This window comes from Echiichthys vipera (genome assembly GCF_963691815.1).
Source record: "Echiichthys vipera genome assembly, chromosome: 13".
In the NCBI taxonomy this organism is placed as follows: Eukaryota; Metazoa; Chordata; class Actinopteri; order Perciformes; family Trachinidae; genus Echiichthys; species Echiichthys vipera.
The window spans coordinates 21,414,966-21,435,973 of NC_139838.1; the positions used below are offsets into that span (position 1 = coordinate 21,414,966).

General features: G+C 40.7%; 1 protein-coding gene across 1 annotated transcript in view; it reads left to right on the forward strand.

The window, feature by feature from the left end:
• LOC310955990 (dolichyl-diphosphooligosaccharide--protein glycosyltransferase subunit STT3B) overlaps nt 1-20,163 on the forward strand; it is a 75,176-nt gene extending 55,013 nt beyond the window's left edge. The window contains exons 7-16 of the mRNA XM_083926069.1: nt 1,566-1,712; nt 4,958-5,006; nt 5,628-5,782; nt 7,147-7,358; nt 10,341-10,528; nt 11,337-11,508; nt 12,054-12,227; nt 13,618-13,731; nt 16,051-16,257; nt 17,230-20,163. Of these exons, the coding sequence (XP_083782195.1) occupies nt 1,566-1,712; nt 4,958-5,006; nt 5,628-5,782; nt 7,147-7,358; nt 10,341-10,528; nt 11,337-11,508; nt 12,054-12,227; nt 13,618-13,731; nt 16,051-16,257; nt 17,230-17,304 (1,493 nt within the window). The 3' untranslated portion in view covers nt 17,305-20,163. The remainder of the gene's footprint in view (nt 1-1,565; nt 1,713-4,957; nt 5,007-5,627; nt 5,783-7,146; nt 7,359-10,340; nt 10,529-11,336; nt 11,509-12,053; nt 12,228-13,617; nt 13,732-16,050; nt 16,258-17,229) is intronic.
• The last annotated feature ends 845 nt before the right edge of the window (nt 20,164-21,008 follow it).

Sequence of the window (21,008 nt, forward strand, 5' to 3'; positions counted from 1 at the left end):
CTAATTAGTTATAGCTAGCCGCTGGCCCTCAGTTCTAAGAGGTATACGTCAGCCAGATGGACGTTTCTCCCTCCCCCCAACGTCACTTCAATACCCTTTTTTGGTTAGAGGAAATAAGGGGGAGTCAAAGTCTGACAAGACTGACAACACTGCTACAATGCAGATATTATTTATTAAAGCTTTTATGTCAACTTCATCCAACCTGCCCTGACAAACAAAATTATGATGCAACTCAAGGGAAAGGTTCAAGCTGACTGCTGCAGTTCATGAAGCAGTGACTTTACATAAGACACACCTGCTTGTTATCCAAAGCAACTTAGAGTACCGTGGATGCACACACTTTTAAGATTGTTTGGCTGCAGTGGGAATTGAATCCCCCTGCGTTGACAGCGTTAGTCATGCTCTGTGTGTAGAACCACACAGGACCTTCTTGGAATATCTTTAATAGAAATAAATAAGCAACTCCACAAGCCACCCATATGGGTTTAGCACTTTAAGTACTTTTCATTTTTGGCTTGTGTGTCGTTTATTGCTAAGCTTGTTGGGTTTCGCCACTGAAGAGTGGGCCCATCTGCTGCCTGACAGCACGGATGAGTGCGTATGTATGTGGATGATTCTTGTGTTCATTTACATCCAGATTGGGAGAGGACTGTCGTTGGCAGCTTCAGAAGCCAAGCAGCACCTTTTTTGGTGAATTCTCTTTAACACTGCAGCAGGCTTACGTTGAAGTGTCCCTGTGTTCCTGTGTGTCTCAAACACAAACAACATTATGAGAGGCTTTGAAGAAAATGCACCACTAAAAATTATCTCTGCCTCTTTCTGTCTTTGGCTCCCAAATCTCTCTGAGTGTGTTTTTATATCGCTGTGGTAGCAGCTGCCCAGAACATCTGGTGGTAGCATTCAGGGAGCACAGCGAGAGACGGGGAGGGAAAGGAAGGGACGGGAGTGACAGAGCAGTGGACCTGTTGGTACCGTTGAGATGTCTGCCCCTGAGGCAGGCAGACAAGGTGGCATAAACTGACAAGCGTGTTAGCACCATGGTGGCTCCCCAAGAGACAGGCAGGGGCTTAACCTTGGACATGGGTGAGACCTGCTGTGGGCGGGGAGGAGTAGGGCGATTTCATACAAGATTCGTCAAAGGATGGAAGGTGACGAAAGGGAGGGGAACCAGGCCTCTTTTGATTATTTTTTATATTGAATTCACCAGACAAACAGAGGAAACGGCAACGAGAAAGTGACAGAGCAAAGGAACGGGGGAAAGAAGTGTGACTAAAGGGACTGCGAAAAGAAAGACAAGACAAGGCGAAGGGAAAGAGAGGGGCTTATTCACACAGATCTGTCTCATGCATTTGAAATATGCTGTCCCGCAGTATTTGTCTTTCACATCTGCATGAACAGCCAGAGGGGCTATCAGGAACACGGCTTTGTCGAGAATTCTGCCAAACTGACAAAGGCGCTTCTCAACCACGTAAACCTGCTTTGTCCCCCGCAGAAGTCAACATGAATCAGGGTGAGTTTCCTCTATGTTTGCTCATTCTTTTCTCTGTCTGTGCCTCCTCTCTCAGGTGTGTTTGCACTTCTCCAGGCCTATGCCTTCCTGCAGTACCTGAAGGACAGGCTGACCAGACAGGAGTTCCAGACACTTTTCTTCCTCGGCGTCTCTCTTGCTGCCGGCGTGGTCTTCCTTACCGTGATTTATCTCACATACACAGGTCTGTTTATCTGCTCACATGGTTTCACAGTTCATGTAATTGTAAACCATTTATTGTGTTACAGTAGAGCTGAAGATATTGATTAGTTAGCTGACACAATATTACTTCCTGCATAAAATCAGTTAAGCCAATTATGAAGCAAATGTGCCCCAGATTTTTAGGCTTCACCACCACAATTTTTAGTTTTCGCTACGTTTCTCTGTTTTGTGTCAGTAGATTGCCTCAATGTTAGTCGGGCAAAACAAGCAAATTGGAGACATCAATTTGGGCTCTGAAATTCAGAAGAAAAAGTAATCAATAGATTATTTTACAAAGGAATGATCATTAGCTGTAGCAATTATGTTGAATTTAAACCAATATCATGGCTTTGCAAATGAGTAGACTTCTCATTCAATCAATATACATATTACCTAACATAAACACACAACTAATACAACAAGAATCAAGGAAAAAAAGTAACATGGATAAGCTGTTACAGATCTTCTTTTTTTTTTTTACCAGATCATCTTCCAAGAAGTTACTGCCAACAAAAAAACTACACCTAGTATGACCTGGGTTTATTTTCTTGCGCAGTCATTATAATGTACTCAAATCACTTTCTAATCATAGTTTTATACTCCAATAATAAAATAGAAGATGGTAATGTTTTCAGCCCCATCTGTTTTTCTGTTTATTAGCACAGTATGAGAGGAGAAATTACCCTGAATTTGGCTGAGATGTGGTGGACAAATAGCCTTTTGTACAAGGATCAGTCGACTAGATATCTTGTTTGACGATGATCCAGATCTGGGATTTCAGCCATTTTAATTTTGTTTTCTTTTTTAGCCAGAAGTTACAGTATGCTCATACACTATCCCCCGATGGGCTAACCTTTAGGCCTCCTAATCAGCGTTTGGTTCATCAGAAAATTAAAGCCGGAAGGCAAAAGATAAACAAACATAAACCGATATTAATGCTGCAGTGCACTGTTCAGCGTTGGTGGAGGGTTGTGCTCTACCGAGGGCCTTCCTGTGGAATTATTTATGTGTTGTTTTTGACTGGCCTGGTCAAACCCTGTTGTGCACAGCCTGCTGGTTGAACTTTGTCCTCTTTAATGTTTTTTTCCATTATTTTCAGCTCCGCCTGTGTTTGTGGCCACAAGGTTTCAGACCTTTCGAATGTTTCCTCCTTGCTATTTATTGATTTTATTCCGCTACTGCTGAAGTGTCCAGATTTAAGATGAAGGCTTGCCATCTTATTTCAGGCTGGCTTTGCTTCCCTTAGTTTGATGCTAGTGGTTCATTACGTCAGATTGGTCCCAAGAAAGCTAATATGGTTTCCTGTGTAGGGAGAGAGCTCACGTATCCTTTTAGGCTGTGTATGCATATCTTTTTCTGCGGTGTATAATGAGCCCTAATAAAGCATGACTGTTTTTTACCCAACATCATATATTAGTTCCATCACCTTGATTAAGGCAGCAGATGTTTTTTTGCGTGCCTTAACCAACAGCCTGACATTCTGTCACTCCAGGTTATGTAAATATTGCAGCGGGGCCTTTTGCCCAGTGCAAAGAAGTGGTGGCACATTACATCTACAGTAATATTGACGTCCTTAGATTGGTTGCCTGCCTGCTTTAGAGTTGATTGGCCTCTCATGTGGATGCAGTTGTCTCGTGAGAATCCTGACTTCAACTGAACGTCTGGTAAACGTTGTGATGTGTCAGCCATCTGAATAGAGCAGTGGGAGTCAGTGGCCATTTGGTGATGTGCCAGTTTTGCAGTGAAACTGTGCATGTTCTTCTCTTTTTCATCTAATAAGAATCTCTGCAACAGACCAGCCGGGTGGGTTTTCTCAGTATCTTGAACACAGAGCCAAGTATTGATCGGTAAATCAGTGTCATCCTTTAAATCACCTCTCAAAACATCTCCTCCATCTCTCTTTTACTGCCTTTTTCATATCCTTTTCTTGCCTGCTTTGGTTCAATGCTTTGTGACGTCTTATTTAATTAAAAAGTGCTCTTTTTTCTATGATGTGGTGGTGATTATTTCATCATTATTATTATTATTATTATTGTTAAATGCACTTACAACAATCTGTTTTATAGCGCATCAAAGGACAGGGTACAGCTACTGTACATGGTTCAAACGTGTCACAAAATGTGTGTGTGTGTGACTGCTTGTGTGAGCCCCCAGGCAACAGTTGAGAGCTGAAATGTTTTCCACATCAAAGCCGTACCAAAATAAGACATTTGTATGCGCACATAAAATGCCCCGTGCCGTCTAATTTGCAGCTTAAATGGTTTCAGTTACATTTATAAACAACTCAATTCAAGCCATTAAGTACCATCAATAGAATACATTTTCAGCGTTGACACTTTTTTGAGGTAACAGGTTCCAAACAAATCTGCTGTATACAGTTCAGTCGCAGGGCTACAAGTGAATATTATTAAATGCACTGAGAAGTAACGGAAGTACAAGATTACGATTTTCCGTTTGAGCAGTTTTGGTTATTCAGCATCAGAGATTTGAGCTATGTTTTGATTTTTCTCTGTGCTCTTCTCACTGTTTTTAAAGTAGGCGACCCAAACAGCACTCGGCAACATTTGAATCAAAAAGAGTTTTTTTGCCTGCGATGCCAGCATTGTCAGAATCCCACCCCACTGTGCCTATCCTTGAGGTCTAACAAACATGCTGAATGCGTAACGTTTTGTTTACACTCATATTCTCTCGCTAGCATTCTTCTTCTTAAGTATTCTTGTTGATGAATTGCTGCATTTTTTGGCGGGCTGCCAACTGTTGATCAGCATAATAGCTCTATAATAACGCCACAGGATGCCTCTAAAATCTGAACTTAAGGACGTTGTTTTCTGAACTTGACTGTTGCTTATTTAGTCATGACTATTTATTATGGTAGAGTATCTGGAGCCCCCAAGATTTCCACATTGTAGTTTTGTTCCACGCAGTGAATGTTAAAACGTTTTATCCTCAGTCAACTTTTGCTACTTTAGGTCAGATGGTGTTAACCATTTTATTTATTCAAAGCTGCAAAGTTAGGCTGAGTTTGCTTTATAAATCCGTTTTTGTCTAATCAAAGTATTGGTAAAGTTGTTTTAATATATTTCCCTGTGACTAACAGCCTCTATCTCGCTTTACACGAACATAATACAACAAACTCCCTGCACACGTGCCAGCAGTCCTTGCATTCCAAATGGAAAGCGCGGAAATACAAATGTTATGTTTCTACATTGATTTCTTTTCTTTCCGTAGGATACATTGCTCCGTGGAGTGGTCGTTTCTACTCTCTCTGGGACACCGGGTAAGCTCTGCTGACCTTCACACTCTCACTGTCGATGGAACACTGGTTTAATGGAGTGTGTGTTTTCTAAGACTGCTATAAACACCCCTGCACCATCCCAAAGGGGGGACACGGTACAGCACAGGCTCGGTGTTGAACTATTGTCTCAATTCCAAAAAGCACCAGGCACCCTGTGGTCTCCAAATGCACTGCAACGTCTTTTATATTTCAGCACACCAAATCAATCCCCCCTCCTGTTTGCTGACTGAAGCAGTAAATGATAGTTTTTTTTCCTCTTCTCTCTGGAGGCCGATACTAATTCCTTAATGTGCTGTGTGTTTTCTGTTCCCCAGCTGTAATCGCAAAAGAAAGACATATTTAAAACTGTATTAAAACTGCTGTGTAAAAGCCCATAATGAATAAAGAGGAAACACACAGATCAGAACAGCAGAGAAAATTACTCATCGTCAGTGGTGAATTTGTCCATATTTTACCATAAGCATGGGAGGTAACTTTTTTCCCTTGTAATTCTAGAGTTAATCAGGAAGATCTATTGTATAATTTGTCTCAACATTCCCAACGCGCTCAGCCCAACATGAATTACATCCCGTCTGTCTACTCCCTTCCTCCCTCTATCCTCAGCTACGCTAAGATCCACATCCCCATCATAGCGTCGGTTTCGGAGCACCAGCCGACAACGTGGGTCTCCTTCTTCTTCGACCTCCACATCCTGGTCTGCACGTTCCCAGCGGGCCTCTGGTTCTGCATAAAGAACATCAACGATGAACGAGTGTTTGGTAGGACTACTTCATTTACGTCACAGATCTACGTTTTTTGAGAAAATGCGTTAACATCATCATTTACATTGGGGCCTAGAGTAGGGCTGGGTGTCACCTGGAATTCAATATAATTAATTGTCTTTCGATGGAACTGTATCATAGCTTTTCTTTATTACACTAATTGTATTCACTGTAATTTCACTTTAAGCTGTAAACGGTACTTTTTCACACAGGAGTATACAAAAATAGGCTTTACCATGTGGTTATTTCATCAAGCTATGCATTTATTGAATTACCAGAATGCTATATTGTGCTATTTATCGTTATCGAGATGTGAAATTACCCATATTGGGATAGAAGATTTTTGCCATATCATCCAGCCTTAGTATAGATTTACAAAGTATGTTGCCTTAATTCCCATCTCAGTTTTTCCTTAATGGCATCCTCAATAATACTCAACATTTAACAGTTAATGTTTTGGCTTTGTTACAAAGAAATCATGTTTTTAGCAATGTAACAGAAATTGAATCGGATTGATTTGATTTTTCTTACCAAAATGCACCTAATCAATTCTAACACACTTCATTGTTTCTTAATTTTTTGATGATTCACCCTGGAGAGGTTCCTTTTTATCCAAGCCTTAACCGTCAGTCTCACATATTGTCTGTGGAGATGAATGACTGTGACTTTTACTTCCAGCTGCTCCCGCCGCCATAGCTCTGTTGTGTGATTTATTATTTGTCAGTTTAACAGGTATAGTCCTTTAATCACAAATTATTACCATCATTTATCTCCTTTATTAACAGTGAGCTATGATTAACATGCTCAAACCAGAGTGATCCCTACATCCCCTGGATCTGAATAGATTCCTCCGGGTGTAGGATACATCCTCATCAGTACAGTATCTCTTTTGTCTCTCGTACTGTGATGCGTTCTAAAATTAACGTCTGCCTGAAAGAGAAGCATTAAAACAACTCAAACAAAACTTTTATGTTTTCAGATTAAGAGCCAAGATCAAGGGCAGAGACTTTGAGTGCTAGAAACAGTCCTTCAGCAGCCCGTTTCTCTCTCACACATAATCAGCCAATTACAGCTATTGATTAGCCGTGCACCTGTTGAGCCGGGTGGGCACACTTCAAGGACGGGAAGCAGCCAGCGTTCTCTCTAGTCAGTGTTTGAGCTCTGCAGTGCCAACATATACTGATTATACAACTAATTTTCTCTTTTTCATGTCTTTATCTCCTTCTCACACACCCTGTTTCCTCTGTCCTTTACATTCACTCCGTCGTTCTCCCTGTCTGACCTTTGCCTACTTTGTTTTCCCTCTCTCTCCACACCCCCATCACTTTCACCCACCACCTTCTTTTTCTATTAACTTTCAGTGGCCCTGTATGCCATCAGTGCAGTCTATTTTGCCGGCGTGATGGTGCGCCTAATGCTGACGCTGACTCCGGTGGTGTGCATGCTGTCTGCGGTGGCCTTCTCCAGCGTTTTTGAGCATTACATGGGAGATGACACGAAGAGGGAGAAACCTCCCGCTGAAGACAGCAGCGACGAGGACGACAAGAGGAACTCTGGGAATCTTTACGACAAGGTTAAAACGCGACAGAGTGGTTGACAAATTAAATCAAACAAAAAAAGCTAAAACAGATATTTTAGAAGTTCTTTATTGACTTCACACACTTTTGCAGTTTGGATTCATCATGCACATTTTTGTCAGCTTCCTTCTCACTCCAAACAAGTTTAACTTGCCAGTCTGAGTAAACTGTGATTCAACTGTGATTCAGATGCAACTGTCTGATCTCGTTGCCATGATTTTAGCTGTCTGTTGAGCCAAACTGTGGCTTTGTCTATTTCATGTGCTGCCCACAAATATCTATCTTCTTAAGCCCAGTGGCACACCAATCAACCATTCACCAACAACAGGAAACACTCTAATGTTAGCAGTCGTCCTTGAATTTACTTTTTAACTAGCCAAACAGTTGATTACCTCAAAATGGAGTAAAGAGGATATCTACTGTAATGAAGAGACACTCCTTTACTATTGTGTCTAAAAGAGGCAAAACGTCTTCAAACAAGCAAGAAATATCAGAATAAAATCAAAAAGGGGTTATTAAGAAGACACAAATCTTCACATCACGTTAGCATAAAAAATAAACGAGTGAGTTGAGACACACACACACACATTCCGTCCTTAGTCTTTGTAACATAATGAAACTGACATTGTGTCACTTATAACATCATTATGTAAGTGCTATGAAGTAGTTGAGTCTGAGGTTTAAAGCTATGTTCCAACAGCAGAGAGAGTAGGGTGAGGTAGGTTAGCTTACCAGTTAGCTTACCAGTTAGCATGCTAGTTGCTGCATTAGCGGTCGGTCTTCAGCCCTCGTGAGCGGGGAGCTTCATCATGTCACTACAGTGCAGTTTAGGTTGGTGTTGGATGGATCCTGAAAAATAATAGTGCAGGTGTTCATGTGCTGGAATGGTGTGAACCTGTGGTGTAGTCTGAGTAGCGTCCTAGCATAAGTACGCAACTGGTAAAACTTTTCCGTACACAGGACATGATACAATCAAACCGACATTAATATTTGGTCTCTTTCACTTGGTTATGTAACATTAACTGGTTTATTATTCATAGCATCTGTCAATACAAATACAATAGCTAATTTAGGTTGCATCAGTCTTCAGCTCACAGTTCAGTAACTCACTCACCTACCAGATGCCCCAAGTTTTTCAGCAATCTCTTTGATTACTTTCATCCGGCTGTTGCCATTGGAAAATTGCTGAGATAGAATATTTGATTGGTGTGCGATGGGCTTTAGAAGTGTTGCTGAAATAACATTTTAGCTTGTGTACAGATTTTGAGAAAGGCTTCAAAAAGGTCACATTTAAGCCAGTTTTTGAACATCAAGACAGCAATATTGAACATCTGCTTATGGTGACAGCAGGACTTGTTACACGTCATTGCTGAGATGCACTGGTGGAAAAAATGCAGTGATGGACACTTTGACTATGCTTAGAAGCTGTAAAACACATTTCTGCTGATAAAAACATAAATCAAACGTTTTTATAATGAGATAAACTGATACAGATGGTTCAAGCATTAAGATAACACAGGTTTGTGATCAACATTGAAAATTGTTATTATTATTATTATTATTTTTTATTATTATTAAAATGCATTACAATGTTAACAATGTAAACTGTACAGGGGACATTAAGGACAGGCATTCAACCTTATTTCTTTCATCAAGCAGTTGATTCAATGTCATCAACCTCAAGACATTAAGTGTAAGCAACTAATGGGAACTACTTTTTTGGAAATTTCTCCAGTATTGAATGAGAGTACTGCAGCCCAGCAGCCGCAAACGGGGCAGCAATGTAATCGAACAGGGCGTAATGATCATCAATGTACATGCCTTAAAAAAGCTTGGTTTTGACAGGCTCAGAGTGTTATTGTAAGTGTCTGACCGCATTATGGAAAGACGGAGATATGTTCTAGCATTAGCCTATTTGTAGCACAACTAGCCACAGCTTCAGCATGTCCCTATCAAAAGAGAACATCATTCTATGAAAGCTGCACCAAGGTTAGCTCCACATATTGTCTGCACAATTCAGAAATGCACAAACACGAACCGTTCATTCCACATCATTTAGATTACACAAAGCTACGCTTCACAACAAACTCTCCCCCCCGGCACTACTCTCCCTGAAGTTCCACTTCCGGCAACAAGTCATTGCGAGATTTCAGAACGAGACTTCTCCATCTTTCCATACTCAGACACTTACAATGACAGTCTGAGCAATAACAAGCTCTTTTAGTGGACGTATATTGGCAGTGCAGACTTGCCTTGGCCAAATATGTTTAGCCTGCTTCGCGGTGGCCAAGTGCTCGCACTCAATACTGGACCATTTTCAAAATAAGTTGTTGCCATTAGTCACTTACCTAGAAGTACATGCGCAGTAGGGTCCAGTTTGAAAATGCCAAAAATCCCCTTTTAAAGGCTATGTCCGCTAACCGATTTAGTTTAGTTATAGATAGTAAACATTTATTTACTCCAGAAGTCTCACTACGAGTAATATCTCCTTCACAAGACACAACCAAGAACAAATCGCATACATTTCAAATCACAAGATGACATTTGTCACATAACAACACTTATTAAAACTCACACATATTATGTAAGATATCAGCAACTGCACAGTCCTTCTGTTGTTCAATTAAAATGGTATGTCTTATCTACATCTATCTTTACTCACTTTTCGACAGTTTCGTTGTAAGAACACATAATTGCAGGTGCCGGTTAAGACAGATGTTCACATTATGCAAAATTCCTCCTCCAGAGTTTTTATAGCCTTAACAATTCTCTGCTGCTCTTGTGAAACTATATTAACGCATCACTCGGTTCATCTCACAATCCTTAGTGATGCATCACACAGCACAGAGAACGTGAAGATGCTGTGAGATACTCTGCTCAATTAGTTCATTCAATAATTTATTCTGCTCAATAATTCATCTCACTGGACTGCTGCAGACATTGCCGTCCATCATAATAGCGTTTGTCTCCCCCTGCAGGCCGGTAAGGTGCGCAAACATGTGTCAGAGCAGGAGAAGGCAGAGGAGGGTTTGGGTCCAAACATCAAGTCCATCGTCACCATGCTCATGTTGATGCTGCTGATGATGTTCGCTGTCCACTGCACCTGGGTCACCAGCAACGCCTACTCCAGTCCCAGTGTGGTGCTCGCCTCGTACAACCATGACGGGTACGGATTATACGCACACACACACTTTGTCTTTATTGTATTAATGGATGTTAAATAACCGCAAGTTGCCAAACAAAGTATTAAGCGATAGTTCATAATGCAGTAGGATGGATTGCTCACCCTAGCATGCAAATGAGCACATATGTGTGAGTATGCAGAAGCACGCCCAGCAGCAGCGTAGAGGGAGCGCATGTATATTTCATGAGATTTGAGGAAATATTGATATGTGTGTGCACCTATAAACTTTAATATGATTGCTTTACTTAGTGTTTCTAGGTCACCGAAAACATCTGTAGACAGTCTCTGAATTTACAAAAAGCTGATACGTTATTCTCTCTGAGGTTCTTTACAGGCATAATTATTCTCTTTAAGCATTTGGGAGGGAAATATTGAAGGCCAAGACTAAACGGTGGATGCAAGTCCTCATACATTTATTTATGTTACCACGGCAGTTCTCAGACAATGGTTTTAGCTGTGCTACTGAGAGCAGCATGGCTGTCACTCTGCTCTTTTCTCTTGCACATATACACCCACATATAAATATACACACACACAGATATAAAATTATTACCATATCTACAGTTAATTGGTTGCCTGGCTTTAAGTCTGCTCCTGCTCCTCTAGGTAAATTTAGGACACAAGCGCAAAGTGTGAGGTGTTTTTTTTAACCCTCAGTTTATTATGCATGGCTGGTTTATTTTCAGCTGTTATTGCCCTTTGGATTCAAAGTCTTAACTGAAATATTAATAGCCTCCGAAGCCATTTGCCTGTCAACGCTGTTACCTGTCAACCTTATTTTCCTTTTCAGGACGCGCAACATCCTGGATGACTTCAGGGAGGCCTACTACTGGCTGAGACAGAATACAGACGAGCATGCGCGCGTCATGTCGTGGTGGGACTACGGTTACCAGATAGCCGGCATGGCCAACAGGACCACGCTCGTAGATAACAACACATGGAACAACAGTCATATAGCGCTGGTGAGTCTTCTGTCTTTCTCTCGTCTCTTTTATTCTTCATCTCTCTGCTCTCCTTTGATTCATGCACATGCAGAGAAACAAAAGAATTCTTCTAGCAGCCGCTGGGTGATTAACAAGCTCTTGAGTGATTTATTTTTTATTTTTTTATGTAGTATAAAACCGTTCCCTCCAACCAGCCAGACAATCTCGTTTGCTTAAACTTTTCCCATTGAATTTACACTGTAGGGGGATTTCAGTTAATTGCTGTCAGATTCTGTGGGTTTGATTTATGTTTTCCCTCTCTCTGCTGCCAAATGTAGAGGAATGCTTTTGTCTTTTAGTTAAATCTGTTAAAGCCCTCTAGCTTTCTTCTCTATTGCTTTCTACCTGATGTCTCTTCAGCTTCTATCCACAGGAAATGTAATTATAGAGAATACAAGATGGATGTCTGTTTTAATAGTTCCTGTTTTTTTTTGTTGCCTTTGCTGTATTGAAGCTTCGACTCTTGTGAAACAGGAAAAAGTCCAATTTAAAGCACGGCTTGTCATCCTTCATTGTTTTTTTAGGTGGGGAAAGCCATGTCGTCTAATGAGAGCGCAGCCTACCAAATCATGAGGTCGCTGGATGTGGACTACGTGCTGATCATCTTTGGAGGTGTAATCGGTTACTCAGGAGACGATATTAACAAGTTCCTGTGGATGGTGAGGATAGCGGAGGGAGAGCACCCCAAGGACATCAGGGTGAGTGTGAGACCTGCCTGTCCACTGCAGCTGTTCTCCAGGAAGCCTTGTAGCAAACACTTACACAGCAGTGAAATCAATGGGCGTCGTGTGAAACGTCCGTACGCACAGATTTGATCTTAAATCGGTTGTTCGAACAGTAAGCCAAGTTAAAAATTGACAAAAGCTAACTTGCGTTCTGTGCCACAAAATATTATTTTTGTCCTCTTATTGCTTTTGGCAAGAAGGATTATAAGAGGAAAATAAAACCTTCCTGCATGAGGCCCAATGTTTCCTCTTCACTCTTTCACACTCACGCTTTATAATGATGCTCAAGGACAGACTATTCAGCCCACTGAGGCACATTTATGACTTTATCCGAGACACGGAGGCACATCCTGAGCAGCAACTTTTGAAAATATCACATTCAGATTTTCAAGTTCCTCTCCATTTTACTTTTCTTTTTTGTCTGTCCTGAACTGTCAGCATACAGCTCAATTAACAGCCACAAAAACACATTCAGTAGGTCTACATGCACTCAAGAAAGCTGGTTATTAAGAGAAAACAGAATTTGTTTGTATGCACACAACACATTCATATGCTGGTTACCATTAACATGTGTATAAACTGTATTTAGACTTCCTAAAGGCTACTTTGTGTTAGTCCAAATTTGTATCTCCTTTCCTATCAACTCTGCTGTCACAGTATTCATGTGTCTGTCTGAAGTTTATATGCATATATGTACAGTAGAAGCAAAAAGCCAATTAGAAACCCTGCTCCCTGCATACATGGCCAATAAATCTGTGGTCTCCGGGAGAAATGTAGCTGAGGGAGCCATGTTGGTTTAATCCCCATCCCCATTACAGAACCAGGTTTCTTGATTAAATTACGTTTAAGAAATCTGACTGGAGCAAGTCGGCTGCAAACCGGTTACTTAAAGCAACAGTTCAACTATTTGAGAAATACTCCTTTTACTTTCTTGCAGAGAGTTAGATGTGATTGCTACAACTTATGTCTGTATGGCAAATATGAAGCTACAGCCAGCAGCCTGTTATCTTAGCTTAGCATAGACACTGGAAAGAGCCATCTTGGCTCTGTCAGTATGTAACAAAATCCACTTAAGATCACAATCTTTTCTGCACTGAGACATAATCTTTAAGAGAGCATTGTGATACATATAGGAAACCATTTTACCACCATTTCTTTTTAATGTTTAACATTTAATGTTGTAAAATTAGCTGTTGTGTTGAACAATGGTTTCAAAAGTCTTTTGTTCATGTGGACACAGTAGTTTTGTTTTTTGTTGTTTGTTTAACATCATCTCCAGCCAGTGAGCTCTACTAAATCTCTTCACCATCTACACATTTTTTGGGACCTCACCCTCCAATATTTTCATCTTTTTCTTCTGCAGGAGAGCGACTACTTCACCCCTCAGGGAGAGTTCAGAGTGGACAAGGCCGGTTCACCAACTCTGCTCAACTGCCTCATGTACAAGATGTCCTATTACCGATTTGGTGAAATGCAGGTGAGGAGAGATATTTTTCAGCAAAGACTCTTTCACTTTCTTACAGTTGTATCTCCAAAAACTCTACAACTCTGCAGGTCTTGGATCATTTTCCATCTCCAGGTGACGTCAGGTCAGGGCTAGCAGGAAACTGAATTGGAAGAGATTTCATGTGGGTTATGACCCACTTCATAGACATAAATAATGAATTCCAGCTTTGTCTAAAGATCAGAAAGTACCAACCAGCAGACATCGCCAAAGAAGTAAAAAGTTATTATTTTTTATGCAGCTTTACTAGAGAATAACAAGGAGCTGCCACCACCAAAGGTGTAAAACTCCTTGCTACTGTATCTTAAAAGCAGAGCTGGCTGACAGACTGGCAGAAGAGGATTTAAGGAGATGCCTTAGGGATCTCCTGAGGTTCAAGCGGGGGGTCGTTTGTGGGGGGAAAAGGGATGCAGGAGGAATATGAAGGATTGGCGGAAGCTTTCAAATGCACCCTGGCTACTTCTGGCAGGAAGCAGAGGAGAGATGAGAGGTATACTTCTTGCCAGGTGCTCACATCCCCGCTGTAGATCCGGCCTGGCCAACAGCTCAGCAGAGATGTGAGAATCAATGCAGTTGCCATCCGTAGACAGATGGCCAAAATTGTGCGCGGCTCACAGCGCTGATTTGGCGTGAAGAGATGGAGAGACAGAGGCACAAAAGGAGATGGAGGACACGAGGGAATGAGCCAAGCGAGCGAAGAAAGAGATAGAGTAAGGAGGGAGTAGATTAGGTTTCCGGAAACAGGATGTGCCAAGGATGCTTAGAGGACATCAGGAAATAGACAATAAGTAGATAGTTGTGGATGCAGTTTGTAGTGGTGAGTAGAGATTAAAGGATTAATACTGACAGTGGAATAAAAAGCATGTAATGAATAAAAACCAAGCTTCGTATCTCCCCAGAAACTCGTTTATCTCTTTTTCTTGAAACTTACTTGACAAGTGGAACATTGCTAGTAAATGCACGTGAGACACTAAACCATTGTGACTAATAATAATTAAATATTTCCCATCCTGTGTCCTCTGAAGCAGCCTGAAGGCATGAACGAGATGCCAAGGTGTTCTGTGGATGGGAACGTGCTACACAATGTGCGAGTGGAGACTGAAAAGAAAGCGGGAAACAGGGAAGGTAGATGGAGAGTGTAGCTTTGAGAATAGAGGTCACGAGGGTAAAGCACATTTGAGAAGGACGCAGTGAGGAGTAGAATAATGGGAACAAGAGGCTGAGTGCTTCTTAAAATGTAATGTAATAGTCGCCAAGGACAGATGCTGCGCTGTTGTCAAAGGGCTATCACACTTTGTGTTTCTTTTCTAATTATGTTTGTCCTCGTCTTGATCTGTTGAGTACAAACTTTGAGTTAGGGAAACTGCCGGGGGAGGAGATGAAATGATAACGCTGCCAACCAAATGTGAAGCTACTGCCAGAAGCTGCTTAGCTTAGCACAAAGACTGGAAACAAGAGGAAACAGCTAGCCCGGTTCTGTCTGAAGTTAAAGCTCACTCATTTAGTTTTTAGTTTGGTTTAGATAGTTTATTTTGAATATGTGAAAAAACAAAATCATCATACATTAATGGGCAGTCATAAAGAAAAAGAGAAAAAAAACAGAGAGAAAAATAAATGTTCAATAACCAAGTATAACAAAGTAAACTGAAAAATATAAATTCTGTTTACATATCCGAAAAGGAGAATAGGAAAGAAGTATAAACTTATTTAATTCCACCCCCTTTTAATAAATATTACTGAAATAACACTTACTGAAATATTTTGCCTTTTATCTATAAAGTAATAATAACAATAATAATAACTTCCATTTGTCATTCTTCAATTATCCTTGTTCTATATCTAACAAAGCATAATTCTATTACAAAGATATTTATCTTAATAAAATATTATATCATTCTTTATATTATTATAATATACAACATACACACACATACTGAAGATGAGACAGAGTACAATATAGCTAACAAAATAAACAGAAAGCTCACTAATTAACACCGTATATCTTGTTTCTTTAATAATAATAAAAAAAAGTGTAATAATTACAAATTCAAAAGTCTATTTTGGACTTTGTTGCATTTAGACAGAGCTTCGCTAGCTGATTCCAGTCTGTGTTAAGTTAAGATAACTGCTGTTAGCTTCATCCAACTCAGATATGAGAGCGCTATCATTTCCATAGTTCATCTTCGATCATGTCAAACTATTTCTTTAAACCTAAAAGATTTTCGCATGTAACATTTTATCCAAGACACACAGCTAGCTGCTTGCTAATGACAACTGAATCCATTCCCCTAGCTGGACTTCAGGACGCCCCCTGGCTTCGACCGAACACGCAACGCCGAGATCGGCAACAAGGATATCAAGTTCAAGCACCTGGAGGAGGCGTTCACCTCGGAGCACTGGCTGGTGAGGATCTACAAGGTCAAGAACCTGGACAACAGGGAGCCGCTGGACCACAAGCTGCGCAGTGTCGTGCCCAAGCAGAAGTACACCTCCAAAAAGGTAAAAGAGAGACTTCCTGTTTCACATAAGAGTTTCATTTTGCCTTCCAGTGTTAGAAAGATTCACTTATGTTTCAGGGGAGAGAAGGTAAACAAAAAAAGTTTACGTTTTAATAAACACTGTAGGCTGCCAAACAGTGTAGCAAACGACTAACTCTGTAGACTCAAAAAACTTTTTTAAGGTAATCTTTAATGAATATTTATGATAATAAACAAGTCTACATCATGAATAAACCCGCGTGTATGCTCCAATTGAAGTTTTAAGACCAGTATTATAATATATTATGTTCTTGTTTATATATTTATTTAATTTTCATTTATTTAATCTTTGTTTATCAGGCAGTCCCATTGAAATTATGATCTCTTTTTGAAGAGAGAACAAGAAACAATCATAATAAGAAATGTAAAAAAAAAAGATCCGCAATCATGTAACAACAATCAGTTACAAGAATCATAAAAAAGATCCGATAATTAAGCCTTAAAACTTCCAAGAGGAATGTTCGACACTTGCCCACGGAGCAGACGCATGACATGATCATAATCGGGGAACACTGTTTACATGCACGAATAGTCGGATTACTGGAGGAGTTCTCTAGGTCGGTGTATGCAAACTCTGATTATACTCGGCGTATGGTGTTTGTGAAACCAGAGTATTGCCCTAACCCAAATATAATCAGGTTTTAAAATTGCATGTAAACGCACTGAATGATACGCCGGATTTAACAGCTCAAGTGTTGATGGCGCAGCATGACCACACAGAATATCACCAGCCAATACACAGTACGGTGTGTACGGTGTATACAGTATATTGATGCAGAGCAGTGGACACTAAGAGTAGATTCTGTTTGATGCCAAAAGTTATATGTGAGTCTTTTAAATCCAATTATACCCAGTGAATTCCAGATGAACATGAGTTTAGTCGGAGAACAACTGTACATCTGATTATATTTTCTACCTTTGTCCCTCTGACCAGACTGCCAAGAGGAAGCGAGGACACATCAAGAACAAGCTTGCCCTGAGGAAAGGCAAGAAACTGCAAAAAAAATAATGGTGACGATGAACCCTTCTAGGAAAACAAACAACTGCGAAGAAAACCTCTAACAACCAATGAAGAAGAACACAGGGGCCGTTTATCCGGCACTTGGATTCAAGCGCTTCTCATAAGAGCGCCCCCGTGTGTTGAGGAAGTTGAAGAAGAGTCATATCTGGCTAGCTCCAGAACTTTTGTCTGTTTTATCCTGAGGATCTTTGTCTTGCTTCTTTTTCTCCTGCTTTTTTCTGTTTGTTTCTTTTGTTTTACTTTGTACTTGAATGTGTGGCGAGGCATAGGGCTGCTCTGCTTGGTTGGGTGTCGATTAATTTTTTGTGGTACGTTTAATTAACTGCTTATCATTGTGGGAATCGGGACTGTGAGGAGGTGAAGGGGGGGGGGGGCGGGGACGAGAGAAGACTAGGAACATTTGCACCAAAGACCCATCGACCTTGCTCCATGGCACATGTGAACTCATTACTGAGAGTGAGGAAGCGTGGGAGTGAAAGCTTGAGGACTTGTTCCTGACACGTGTACAGAGGACAGTATGCGGAATGGAGGAACGTCACCGTCTAGGCACAGCCCATGTGTAATATTAACCTTTTTATCATCCTCTCCTTTACGTCTGCCTGGCTCCCTGCCCTTCTTTTTCAACAAATTCTTTAGAAAAAAAAAATTGGCCTAATGTGTAAATATGTTATGTAAAGAATAAGTCTAAAAGGATGATAATATATTGGATTATTGTGGTGATTTTTAAATATGCAGTTGTCCGTTTTTCTCTTCATTTCTTTATGTGATTGTTTTGGTTTTTTGTAAGACAGCAAATAGAACAGTGAATGCAATAATTCTTGTACAGAGGGGCTTGTGATTTTGTTGGAAGAATGAATGTGAATTTTTTACAATGCCCCCCCCAAATCACCCCTTTCTTTCATGTATTGCATAGATTGTATATTTCTGCTGCTAGGGTTTTAACGACGGAAAGCAAGCAACTGTGTGTAAAAAGTAGTGCTAATGAATTAGGCCTCCGTTCCTGCAGAGGGCGCTCTCTAGTTTAGCGTGCAAAGCCTAGTGCCTCATCGCTGGTCACCATCGCCACGATCCTTTTGTGCGACCGTCTGCTCTGTTAGCGTTTTGTTCTGCTCATCGTTTTTATGAATGCGGCGGGGTTTGGGTGCTTCGACCAGACTGAGGCATTGGGGATTTTTCAAAGATGTCTGGAAATGTGAAGGAGGGGGTGGTTAGTTCACAGGCACTGAAACTGAGATTAGAAAAGACGACTGAGGTCAGGAGAGGTAGAAAACTTCCAGCACTGTCTGAGACTATGGTGGACTAACGACCATCTGTACGGCATCTTTAGAGCTGTGTCCTGATTCAATACTGAATAGTCTAGAGTTAGTTCACACTGGAGAATTAACCACTTAACATTAGAGCTGCAACTGGTTATTAATGTGTATAAAATGTTGGAAATTAAGTTCAAATGCAGATCTGTTTCTCAGAAAGTGACTCACAACCCTAAAATATTCATCGAATAGCATTTTTGCTTTAAAAATGACTGATATGAGGCATCGATGCCAACTTGAAGGCCACTCGGAGGGCGCAGACTCTTGTCAGGCGACTAATTTTTCCCATTATTCTGACGCCACATGAATACTACATGATACGTAATGAAAATCCTGCTGATTCCCGCAGAGTTTCTTCTGTGAACTGGCAGAAAAAGGAGAAAAAAAAGCAGCAGAGGCGAAGATAACCTTAACCTTTAGCTCCACAAATGCTAAATCCTACATTTCCCATGATGCACCTCAATAGCATCTTTTGAATTAAGACCTTCCATGTTTGGCAAATACACATCCTATAACAGGTCGTCTGTAAAATAATAAAATAAAGACATTCTCGATGAAACCATGACGATAATGTAAATTAGTGATGCGGCTCTTTTTGACTCTAGTATGCAAACGTTCTCCACCCGCTCCTTGAGGATGCTATAGACGTGTGCAGTGTGTTCTTTATAATATCAGTATATAGTAGAACAGCAACTGATTCATTTTGTTATTAACATATCCGAAAATGCGAAAAAAAATATCCAAACTGACACATGACACACTGATACTTAGCTTCATAAAGAAGACGAAGGAAACCAAATTACTCACATTTGCGAAGATGCGATTTTCTTTATAATGATTCCTGTTCCTTCCGTTGATTCGTGGATTCCAGCTCTAGTTTCTAGTGTACGACACAGTCGGGACACAGCTCTGATGAGCCGTAACCTTTGACCTCTGGTTCTGTGGGCACTGCACTGTTCTTTGTGTGTCTGGGGTCTCCAGACGTCCTCGACACTTAAAGGTGTCTTTCTGTATGCGCACGCTTCAGTAACCTTTTTCATTTTTTTATCACACAAGTGACACATGACAAGACTAACGCATCACACAGCTGTACTTCTTTTCTCACACCTCACAGAAACGTGGCAGTTTTTCTTTTCTTTACACGTGTTTAAAATATCGTCTGAATTGCTTTGTTCTTGTTTTTTTTCGTTCTTTGATCTTCTCTGAAACTTGAGTGTCGTCACGTCAGACTTTTCGACACAATGCCTCGTTGATATTCAGTCACACAGACGCCTAAAACTGAGTCCTGTCCTTTTTTGATTTCTCATTTGTCGAGAGAGGAGAGAGTTCAGACCAAGCCTTAATGTGATGTACAGTTTGTTGCCCTCTTATGTTTTCATTTTGTGTCGATTAGGAGCGGCAGAACGGCTCCTTCCTCTGCTAAGTCCTCTCAGCAGCTCAGCGCCGTCTGTCCTTAACACCGCTATCGTTTGACGAAATCCTCCCTCACCTTCAAAGTTTACATTTTTACATTGTTGTTCTGTTCAGCCATCTTTAAATATACACTTTAATGAACACACGTGTAAGTTGTTGTTATTGACGTGTTTTATGTGCAGTGCATTCAGTCTATTGATATTTTTTTTTAATGTGAACTGTTTTTTACCACCCAGGTGAACAAAAAGACAACCACTTGATGGCAGCATTAGCCTTTGGGTTAAGACAGTGACTGCTGCTACAGTTTGTATTAAAGCATGATTTCACTCCCACACCGGTGAAGATAGTTGATGATGGGTTTGATTTTAAGGTCACAAGGTGGAACCTGTTAGTACAGAGGTTTTCAAAGACTGAAACCGTGGGCGGTCTCTTTAGAAAGCTTGGAAAACGATGCCCTCTCCAGTTTATTTGTTAGTTTCTGTTTGTTCATGGATCTCTATGGGTTCATCGTTATGTTATTTGATCCTATAGACACAATTCAGTCAAGACGGTCATATTTATTGGCATTTATTGGATTCTGACTTAAGGCCTTTACACACTGGGGCATTTATTTGTGATTAATTCACACATCAATGTATTTTTTTTGTACAAGGTAGATTTAAAAAGAAACAAAGCTTTTGCGGAAGACAGGCCTGAGGGTTAAAAAACAATGACACAGAAGCTCGAGAGTCCGATTCAAGGCGACAAACTTTGCTCCTTTCAACCTCGTCATGGCAGCGCGTACAAGTTCCACTTCTTCCGTTCCTTCCTTTCACAATAAAAGCCCTGGACTGTGAACTAGTTGAGCTGATCTGCCAGCATAAATATTCGCATGGGAGCATTTTTGTATTGTGTATTCGTCACGCCCTGGTGTGTAAAGGCCATACGTGGAAAATAATATATATCTCATCTCGATGCCCTGAACTTACC